This window comes from Rhopilema esculentum, chromosome 18 (assembly GCF_057945365.1).
Source record: "Rhopilema esculentum isolate cy_ngs chromosome 18, ASM5794536v1, whole genome shotgun sequence".
NCBI lineage: Eukaryota > Metazoa > Cnidaria > Scyphozoa > Rhizostomeae > Rhizostomatidae > Rhopilema > Rhopilema esculentum.
Window position 1 is genome coordinate 5990601 of NC_142832.1, and position 11347 is coordinate 6001947.

The following is an 11347-nucleotide window of genomic DNA, read 5'->3' on the forward strand; positions in this document are numbered from 1 at the left end:
TTATGGATATGTTATTATTGGCTTTCTGGATGCATTTATTGGCGATCACTGAATTACATGCATTTACTGATTTTCCCTTGTTTTTAAATTAATAAATCTTCTTTCAGTATGCAATACAGGCCAAGTTATGTACAAGGTAGAAAATCACTCAGCATCCATTTTTTACGAATACAACACCAAGCTAGGTAGCCACCTCCGCTGCCAGTGGCTTATCACCGCAGATCCAAGGCTACGAATCCACTTATCGGCAGAATATTTTCATACAGGTTTGTTGTGTAGTTCGTTAGTCTCGTTTTGAATAAAGGGTCATGTTGCATTAGCCTCATTTACCCTCGAAATCAAGAAACAGAATTTCTTCAAATCCTGGATTTTGGTATCTAAATGCTAAAACTAGTACCTCATGATTATATCAAGGCCCAGTCATTGCAAAGAAATTTCACATTTTAGTACCACTGATTAGCTGTCATGAACAAATGATTGTTAGAAACAGTTCTTATTTGCTACAATTCATGTATTGATAAAACCTTCTATACAAACCTTGATAATACCTTGGAAGTTGTAGCGACTTAGGAATTGCCTGTCTATAAAACTTGCTTCTTCCAATTACTGATTTAAACTTTCCTTTCCTTACTTGTAGCTTACAACGATAAAGTATTAATCCGTCACGACCACAGCAGTACAATTTCTGGGACGAGAGCCCCGTTTCATCTGGTTTCACCAAGCAATATTTTACGAATTGAGTTTAATGCAACCCATATGAACAGTTCACAAGGATTTGCGTTCAACATCTCTTCAACTGATGCACAAAGTTTGTTTTTTAGTTTCAAAATGTTTCTTTTGTGAATTATTTTCTAAACCATGTATTTCTTATATTGCACGTCGTCAATTTGCAATAGAACATTAAAGCACATTCAAATATCCTTTTAACTTCCTAAAAACGTTTCCAGACAACTAGATGTTTATATCACCTAATTATGTTACTGTGAGTGCTTCTTGTAACATAGATGCTTTATATGTTTGTTGATAACTTTGATATTATGAATAATATTATTCATGTATGATATTGATCGGATTTCAGTGCATCCTGCCAAACCATACGATCTTCCAAGTGGTAAGAATTACATTTCATCTTTACTCACTTCGTCCTTAAAAATTCGGAAGCTGAGATGTTTTTTTTAAAAAATGGGTAGAGCAATTGTTAATTCTGTTACAGTTCAAGAAATCCATAAATATTTGCTAAGAACTCGCATTACTTTTATCAAATAGGCATATTGTAACAACTGGTATTGTGGAATGAATTTGGAATTAGAAATCTACAAAGTGCCTGAAATTTAATGATACATTGCTACAAAACGACTCAAGAGCTGTTGTTGAATTTAGTGTATCAATATCTTCAATATCATTCTGTTTATCTAATAAAATTACGATTTGATGTTTATGATTTGCTATTTTGAAATGGATGAAAAGAACGCCAGTGTTGTAACTGAAACCATATCTAATTCAAAACAAAATGGCAATTTTAAACTCATTATTGATCCTTTCATATTTTAAATTATGTCTGAAATATGAGGAAATAGACTCTCAGACCAAAGTTGGATTTGACACTGAGGAGTATGCTGGAAGAATATCAAATAACTTTGAAGATTTTTTCTGATGGTCGAATAATAATAAAGCTAATCCAACTGTTACTACTATAACGTCACTTCTCCCCTTTTTTGCAGGTTCAGGCTACATAGAACTCATCTTAAGTATTATTCTTGTTCTATTTATCTTCATGCCTTGACCATAAAATCTCTGCTGTAGTGCTTTGCCTTCTGCAATAATGCTTTAAATTTGCTTTGATTCTCCATGTACCCTTCTTTTTATTATGTAAAGTTTGTCAGTTTCATGCCTTTCCCCCATTACGGTTTAATCTATTCTCTCAGATAACACCTCTTGATCTCTTAGCCCAATGTTTTCTAAACCACTCTGCATATGCTTCAGCAACTGCATCGAACATTCCCGTTACTCTCTTTTTTATCATCTCATGGACCCTTTCCTTATATTCTTCAATAGCATGTTCTATGATTTCTCAAGATTTTTCCTTTCCAACCCAGAAAATATCCCCATTCTCTTCCTTTTTACTAACCTCAATGCTCATAATGTATACAACTTGAATTAAGGATATTAGAATATTGCTTATGACGGACAACATCCAATAATCATAGCAAACCATTCTCATTACACTTTGGTGTACTCGACAGATTTTCTCTGTTCTCAGTTTCCGAGCTTCCACACTGATTTGTACGTTTAAAACGATGATCAGGCAATAAAGTAAATGTTAATGCGAATCCCGTTGACGTTCCATGAACAGGAGTGTAATGAGGGGAGGCAAGAGGGGGTAGATAGGCTGATGCCCCCCAGTTAATGTGAATCCCGTTGAAGATCATTAAGCAGTAGCCTAATGAGGGGGAGTCAAGAGGAGGCTGATGCACCCCCCCCCCCCCCCGCCAATGACACAAAATCTCTTTGACAAAGGCATTCCAAAGAATTTGAAGCCCCCTTTTCCCTTGCACAGTTCACCTTTGCCCCCCCACCCAGATTTTACCACCCTGGCTACACTTCTATGTAAGTGAATGTCCTGGGTTAACAGCATAATAAGCGCAAAGTTGAGTGGATAGTAGAAGCTCGTTCAAATCATAGGCCAATCCTAGATTAGAACCTGCTTTCATGAACACTTGCTGTCCAGCGCTGTAACAACTTAACCACTTTTCCTACACAGAAATCTTAGTAAACGCAGCGGTGCTATTTTTTCCCTAGAGTGTCGCCATCGTGCCCAAATCTCGAAGTTGTTCAGGAATTTTGCTACAATTAAACCGTATTACAGATATTACAACTACTACTATTATAACGAAGAGTGTGTCTACAAGTTTCATGCAACTAACAGATATCGGATGCGTTTCAATTTCACATTTTTCCAAACTGGTAATCATCTTTTTATGTTTCTCCGACGACGTGATACCGCCTCTTTGTTTTCTGTATACAGATATAAAGTTAGTTTTTGTTTTAAGTTCATTATTTTATTTTTATGCTTAGTTGATCTCAATATTTTTGCCTGATTCCAATTTTGCCAACACAAAGAGCCTTTTAAATGATCTTGGTATGATAATAATAACATTTCATGGGCGGCGCCAGGTAGAGGGCTGGGGAGGCTACCCCCCCTCCCCACTTTTTGGCAAAAAGTGTTGTTAAGAAAGGAAAAAATAAAATTTAAGAAAATAGAAGAGAAAGATGGTGCGATGAATTCCTTTATGAAAACTTCAAAGTAGACTAAAATCATTGCTCTTAATCCGAATCTGAGGTTAAAAATTTTATACAGAAGAATTTGAAGATTTTTTCAAAACGAGGCCGTAAGTCAAATTGGTCGATGCCATCAGCTCGAGTCCCCGTCCCCCCACTTTGATACACAATAAAATACCAATACACTACAAAAGTATTGTGAACAGGGAATCACTTTAAGGAGGAAGCTCTCTCGATAGCTACAGACCTATTTAAGGAGAAAGCAATATGTATATGCAATTGTGTTGGTTAGAAGCGAAATGATTGTGCAAGCTTGCGTTTGCTTTGCTTTTCTACTTGCTTTTCTTTTCTTTGCTTTGCTTTTCTACTTGTATTTAATTTTTTCTTTTATTTCAAATTTCAGAAAGTGGTCCTGATTATGTTGAAGTTTTGAACAGTGGAATTATTGGAAAAGGATTGTTTTCTGGAGACCTTGATCCCTTCTACTTTGTATCAAAAGGAAGCTGGCTTTCGTTTCGGTTTAAAACAAACAATGCTCATGTAGAACGTGGTTTCATCCTTCAAGTTTCGTTAACTGCTTCACCAGGTGAGTCATATCAATGTGAGCAATACCTTGCAAGGTAGTGAATGGAAGAACGGTTAGGTGAATAGAAGAGAGAGCTTATAGGTTTATTGCTTAACTGCAAAGTGGACACATCATCAGTGATGTTTTGGAGCAATAATATTGATAAGTGGCTTGGGGTGTTGAAAATTTCTTTGCAGGGGGAGGGGGGGTCAACATGTAAACAGAAAATGGCAAGATGATTCATTATATGGGTATAACGAGCTTTTGAGAATTATTGGGGAGGGGTTAGCCCCTTCACCTCCCTCTTTCCGCAGCTTGTGAAGCAGAGACGTGACAAATTTTGCTGAAAAGGTCACTGAGCAAAGTTATTGGGATTTGCTTTCAAAATAGGGTATACCAGCTCATACTGCCCTCTAAAGAATACTAGAATAAGATTCTGCCAGTGCAATGTCTCCGGTTTTCCCACGCCTGTGCCATTGAAAGTAGTTGTTTTTGCAGATGTATTTCTAGTTTGACTACCAGCAAATGTGTCACTTCTTGTGAGTTCATTTTCTGAGTTTATATATATGTTTTCCTCTTTATCTATCTTTATTCTATTCATAGCCATAGGAGTAACAGCGGAACAAAAGACCTCAACTGTCCCAAGAACAACTCCTGTTTCAGGTGAGCTGCATTGAATATATTAACTTTTCTTAACTTTTAATCTTTTTCTTGTATTGTTTTTGTCATCTTATGTTTAAAGGAGCCTTATTCCCTTATTCATTCTGGACAGCTCGTCTTTTTTGGCTACCTTTTGCGTCCAACATGATATTTAAATTTGCCTCAAAATCCAACATGTTAACAGTAATATAAATAAATAACATAATCATCATTATTATTATAAATAATTAACATAATCATCATTATTATTATCACGAATCAATTGTTTTAGTTTATTTCTTTTTTTGCATAGATAATTGAAACTCGATCCCTTTCGTTAGACAGAATTATCTATATTTTCTTATTCTAACAATTTTTTCGTGGTATAGAACTTAAAAATTGCTTTGGAGAAAGCAAACATTTTGAAAAATGTTTCTAATGCTTTTCGTCTGACACTCTTCAGAGGATAAAACCTTAGAACATAGATCAATTTCTACGCTAGAAAATATATATACCCAGTTGTAGATCGAAATAGGCCAATCAGAAACGCGAGCACATGACTGTTGAGGTTGCCCAATCAGTGCCGTTTGCCTTTTGAGAATGTTACCAATGGAGTCTTAAGGTGAAAACGAACTGCTTCCGTCTACACAATAGTGGCTTTTTCATGTTTATACAGATATATTCCAAAACTGCTAGAACGGACATGCTGTTTTATTCTATCCCCCAATCCTCTTTGGGTTGTGCATCCTACGAATCACACTGGCACGTAAACTCGTAGATAAGGGAATTCTTTTTGGTGGTAGCAATGCAATCCTTCTAAATGGATGGAAGAGCTTTTTCTCTACAAATTAGACTGGCAAATTCATTGACATTAGCTGTTTGAATGGTTAATTACTGTGAATTTCTTTTGACAGCTATAGCTTCCTGTTTAGCAACGTTCCTCATTCGTAATAAACTTGCAGAATACGTGAAAATATTGTTATGTGATTATTGAATTTATGTGAATATCTTGAGAAGCACATAGCTTTCTTGCTATTAAGCAATAGTCCTCATTTATATAAAACTGGCCGAATAAATCAAATTATTCTTCTAAGAATGTATTTTTGATGTCAACAGTGCACAATATGCTTTTTCATTTGTAGCGCATGCAATGACCCCAGCAAAAAAAGGGTCTATTGGGAACCTATCAGCAAAACTTATCGCCTCTTCCCTTGGCATTTTGGCTTTTCTGGTCCTTACGTTTATTTTAATCAAGTACATAAGGAAGAGACAGAGAGCTGAACGTTCTAATCGTGGAGCAGATCATTCTTTGCCAGGTAGGTGCTGCAGTACTCACAAACCCAAAAATAGTTTCAGAGCACACGAAAGCAGTATCTGTACCTGTAAATAGGCGGGTGTTTCCTACGACATCCGTTTTCAGTTCTTCAAAAATATTTTGAAGAATTGTTAATTTCAAGAGCTAAACTTGCCTGACTATAATATGAATGTACTGCTGTGAAGAATTGTTATTATGCATGTCTTGATGAGGGGTTTATTTAAAAATCCAGTAGAATCCTGCATTAGAATCCTGTTTATGTTTATAAAGAAACTTTAATCCCCGAAGTTGAGATCTGGTCCCAGTGTGTACAATCTACTGTATAATATTTCCTTTATAAACCCCGGTTCCTCAATTGCGTATATATTTGTTGATCAGAATGTTGATTAAAGAAAATTGTACTTTGAAACTTTTGATTGAGATAACCTCAGGGAAGCCGGAACGACCAAGGGGCAAGGGGTGGGCTTGAGTAAAAGGGCATTTGAAAAAATAAATTCTCAGCTACCAACAATCCTTTCGTAACTGTCGTTTTGTTTCGATCTTTTGTCAGTATCTTAAAATCGGCTAAATTTTGGCATAAGAAATCTCTTCACAAGTTTCGAGAAATGTCATCATAAATAAAGCACTACAGTCAGGAATTTATATGAATCTCATGGATTTCCTACAAAAGGCCGGCGTCAAGGGCACTTCTATGAAAAGGGCACTTTAGCCCCCCCGCACCACCCTCCCCAGCGTCCCCGGATAACCTACCCATGCATCCTTTGATTCATCGTGTTTAATTGTAAACCATTTTTTCCATCTAGTGTTTGAAACGTAGATATTAATTTTTGATACTTTTTTAGACCATACAAAAAGTTCTGGTAGTATTGATATACTAAATTTAAATGAAATCATATTTAGTTTTCTATAGTATGTTAGTTTTTGTAAAGTTTTTTATTGAATGCCCCCAGAGACGCCGAAGAGGGGGTCGGGGGTCATCCACCCCTGTTGCCAATTGATATGTATGGCAAGTGCCCTTTTCTTAGAAGTTCCATTGATTTATCGAAAGATTCACATGAAATTCTGACTGTACTGCCTTATTCGTGTCGACATGTCTCAAAATTTGTAAAGAAATTTCTTATGCCAAAAGTTAGACGATTTTCAAGATTCCTACAGAAAATGGAAACAAAATGACAGTTACGAATAAATTGTTGGTAGCTTGGAATCATTTTTTTCAAATGCCCTTTTACTCAAGCCTGCCCCTTGGTCGTTCCGGCGTCCCTGAATGCCCCTTGAATATCAGCATCGCTGAAGGGAATTTTTGATCTATTTATGAAATATTCAATGCGAGGATCACTACACTTTCGTTTGATTACCCTGTAGTTTCTTTATTTTTTATTTTTATATTTTTTAGCTTTAACCCATTTTGTAATTTTCTTTGACCGTCTTCTTTTTACTTTAGTCCAAATTCCTGATGTTTGTTACGCGCCTGACCCTGTTCTTGGAGGTAACTTTTAGTTTTTGTCTACACTGCTTTAGTAGGAAAATGTACAGTATCTTTTATGCTACTCTTTTCTGCAATAAAACTTTGAAATCAACATTGCAAGTGCTAGATTGATACTGTATCGCTCAGCATTTATTATCTTTCCACAGATGTACCACCTTCATATTCAGATGCCACTAAAGAAGGGATCTTTTTTGTGAACACAAGTAACGCTTTTGGTGCGTTTTCGTTGAGAAATGACCCCCCGCCTCCATTTGAAGTCGTTATTAATGGTGCTGCCGATGCTTTTGACCTGCCACCAAAATACAACACGGTTCAAAGCTCTTCGTAAGTGTAGCTTTTTTAAATTTCGCTTTTTCAATTATACTTGCCCCTCGACTATGCATCATATTATAAAATTCTGCAAAATTATTAGCAAGAAGAAGTCATATTTTTGTTTATGTGACACGGAAGTGTAAATAACGTTGTCTAGATAAATTCCCCTGACACATTTGCATCCTCACCTCTGTATTTTTATTGGTCTGAACCTTTTCTATCGATGTTTCGGGCAAAAGTACCCAGCGTTCAAAATCTTATCTTACACAATACAAGTTGACTTTTATTCTGACCATTTTTACCGTTGACTGAATTACCACCATTTTTTCTGTTAGTCCTATTGCTATAGAAACACCGTCAGGAGCTGGCGCTCAACTAAACAAAATGCTGACATTAACGAGTCAGCTCTCGAATCTGCGAGGTAAGTGTCAGTATTTTTTGGTCCTATTATGTAAGCCTGTGTCCCAGACCCCGCTACATTATGTTAACGGACGATGCCAGCCGCAAGAACTATCAACTTAAAGGCAATCTGTCTCGTTGTGGATTGGTTAACGAGAACAACAGCTGGAACAATAGCCTAATCACTATTCCAGCGTTCCGCCATATTTTTTACAATGCGATAAATTAATGGGGGACTGGAAACAATAAAAAATCCCTTTGTTCTTATAATCAATCAACGTTGTGACAGATTGCCTTTAACAGGTTCTAGATTTTTGACAGGGCTGTTGGAAGCGGGGGGCTGGGAGCTAGGGGCTGGGTGCTAGGGGCTGGGGAGGAGGTTGGGCTGGAGTTGTCAAACCGTAGTACATTTCCTTTATAACAGTGTACTAAATTGGGAACAATACAATGGGCAGCCCCCCCAATATGAATTTAGTTCTGACGGCACTGTTTGAATAACTTTGTTAACTGTTTTTTTGCATTTTTTAGATATGTTCATTGTAGATTCTCCTTTAAGTCCCCCTTTCTATTAGCGGCTCGTTAATTAACCAACTTCCTGATTTAATCGACGCTTGGAAACCTCTCTTTCATAATAAGGTTTCAATTTCCGAAGTGTTTCTTCGTAGGTTTAATTTTTAAGTAAACCCTTCAATAATTTTGTGTGAAGCAGCTTCTAAGTTTATGTTGTGTCATTAACCAAACGAAACCAATAAGATGCTTTTTAATTACATTTTGCCTTACTTATTACAGTGGAATTACCGGCTGTCGACGGTGAGGATTTTAGACCAGGCTCCGCAGCCCTGGCAAGATCTCGACCAGCATCCGCAGCCTCGGTTGACTCCGTCTCCGATCCATTGCACCCTTTGGTAAGACCCACAACGAGGCAGCAGCTACACCCCAATAGAGCGCTCCCATCACCGCAAGTCCGTGTCAGAGCCACAGACAATCGAAGTCCAGGCACTGATTCATGAAACCCTGTTTAATAAACTTTCAAAGCATTGTATATATATGACTGCGAATTTAAGTTTTGTCCAACCAATGAGGTACCATGTGGCAATGTGGGCATCTTTCCCCTCTTTTAGCCGGAGCTTAGCTCGATTATAATCTTAAAGATAATCCTCAGATGGTAATGTTCTTGCTATCCTGGAAATATTGAGAGAACGGGTGATTTGTGCTGCGGCGATGAGCTTCACGAGCGATGCATTTAACCAAGTGGATATCTTTTTCCTTCTATTTCAATAAAGTAGATTTGAAAATAGTATTTAATTTTAAATTTTAGTTATTTGCATTTAATATCTGCTGCTCTTAGAGTGGTCTGTAGCATGTATAATTCGTTGTCGTTCAAGACATTCATTGATTGTAATTTTTATATTTACTGAACAATCTGTAAATTATTAGACACTCTTTAATGATATCAAGTCCGTATCGTATTTTAGTAGTTTTGTTTTTTTCATCTTATTTCCCTGACAATTCCTCCTCAAACAGCAAAAGAACCCAGACGAAATAGCTTTTAGTTATTATGGTGTAAAATGTTTGCCTTTTTCACAGCCATTTTAAAGTACCTTTTCAAGCATATGAAAAGTTCGTGTATTTTCGTTATATGTAATGATCAGTTCTTCCTCAAAAAGCTAAAACATAAGATTTACAATTGGCGAGACAATACATAGATGCTGAAAATAAGAACATATTAGCGTTCTTGGAAAGGGCGGAAGGTTGGGTGAAATGATGTTGAGCCACTCTTGCCAATTTTCATGAAATTGGAGAAATGTTAGTTTCAAGTGATGTATTGAACAAACAGGCCAAAACTTTCTCAATAAGAGGTAAGGCCAGTTTAAGGAAATAGCAGGGGATATTGTCATTCCGCTCGATTTTGCTGGCTAAGTTTTCACCAATTGTACAGAAAAAACGATTTATTATATTTGAGGTTTCTTTTTTGTTAATAATTCTTTACCTGAATCTTTGATACTATCAATATTGCCAGACTTTGATCTTTTGTTCAGGAGTTATTAATTGATTTCCAAGTTTCCTTCATGTTTCCTTTATATGCAGAAATTTGTGTGGCAAAATATTGCTTTTTAAACTGGAGATTAAGGAAGTTGACTTTATTTCGAGCCTGTGTTTATGAATCCATAAGATTTGGTGACTGGCTTTTGAGAGCAGCTTTTTTCAGTCTGTTTCTTTAATCATCAAACCCTTGAGGTGTTTGTCAAACCAAGGGCTTTATTTTTTCAATGAGAGAAGAAAACTAAAGTAACCAAACATTAAAAAGTATATTTACATCATTGCTTAGTTAGTACATATGCTCCCAACATATATCAGAGGCAACGGACAGGAAATCTTGCTCTGTTTAATGTCTTTTTTACTGCACCGTCGAATTTACGAATACAGTAAACCATAAAATGATCACTTAGAGAGACTTCACGAACCCCTGCTTCAACAATGTTTCTAGGACATGTAGTGGCAATGTGATCAATGATTGTTGTTTCAAGGGTGACCCTTGTTGGCTCCTCCACAAGCTGCTTGAAACTAAACAGTTCATATAAACTTGTCATGTATTTAGCATTGTTATCTTTGAACTGGTGGCTCATTTTTTGCGAAATCACTTTCGTCCATTCAAAAGGACTGCGTTCCTGCCATACAAAAAAGTTCCGTTATTTATGAATTTACGTGCCAGTGCGATTCTGGCTACGTAGGACGCACTACACAAAGATTGGCGGATAGAATAGAGCAACATGTTCCGTCTAGTATTAGGAACAAAAGTCGTCCCCAAAGAGAACAGCCACCTCGGTCTTGCAAATCTAAAATTACAACTAAAACCTGCGATTCTGCTATCGAGCAGCATTTACTGGAAAGCCCAGATTGTGCAAAGAACTATAATGGCGACATGTTTCGGATTATTGGTAAAGCCCGATCGTCGTTCCACCTAGCAGTTTTTTGGAATCTATCTACATAAGCACGAAAAAATCGCTATTGTGTAGACAAAAAGAGTTCGTTTTCACCTTAGGACTCCATTGGTGACATTCTCAAAAGGCAAGCGGCACTGATTGGTCAACCTCAACAGTCATGTGCTCAACAGTCAACCTCAACAGGATTGGCCTATTTCGATCCACAACTGGGTACATATATTTCCTAGCGTAGAGTTTTCGGTCTATGATGTTCTAACGTTTTAAACTCTAAAGAGTGTCAGACGAAAAGCTTTAATTATACTAAATGTTTGCTTTTTTCAAAGCCATTTTTAAGTTTTGTACCACTAAAAGATTGTTTATTTATTCCCAGATAAATAGTTAGAAACTCATTTTTTGCCACCGCTGCC

At 36.8% G+C, this 11347-nt stretch overlaps 1 protein-coding gene across 3 annotated transcripts in view; it reads left to right on the forward strand.

Annotated features, from left to right (window-relative positions):
- Positions 1-9469, forward strand: part of LOC135680861 (MAM and LDL-receptor class A domain-containing protein 1) — a 29939-nt gene extending 20470 nt beyond the window's left edge. For 2 of the 3 annotated variants that reach the window (XM_089113660.1, XM_089113659.1), the window contains exons 18-29: positions 108-266; positions 638-808; positions 1079-1111; positions 1722-1748; positions 2800-2964; positions 3683-3865; positions 4448-4507; positions 5626-5799; positions 7240-7284; positions 7431-7608; positions 7932-8017; positions 8785-9469. In XM_089113660.1, the coding sequence (XP_088969786.1) occupies positions 108-266; positions 638-808; positions 1079-1111; positions 1722-1748; positions 2800-2964; positions 3683-3865; positions 4448-4507; positions 5626-5799; positions 7240-7284; positions 7431-7608; positions 7932-8017; positions 8785-9005 (1502 nt within the window). In that variant the 3' untranslated portion in view covers positions 9006-9469. The remainder of the gene's footprint in view (positions 1-107; positions 267-637; positions 809-1078; positions 1112-1721; positions 1749-2799; positions 2965-3682; positions 3866-4447; positions 4508-5625; positions 5800-7239; positions 7285-7430; positions 7609-7931; positions 8018-8784) is intronic. The other variant, XM_089113661.1, reaches the window with a different exon arrangement.
- Positions 9470-11347: the final 1878 nt, after the last annotated feature.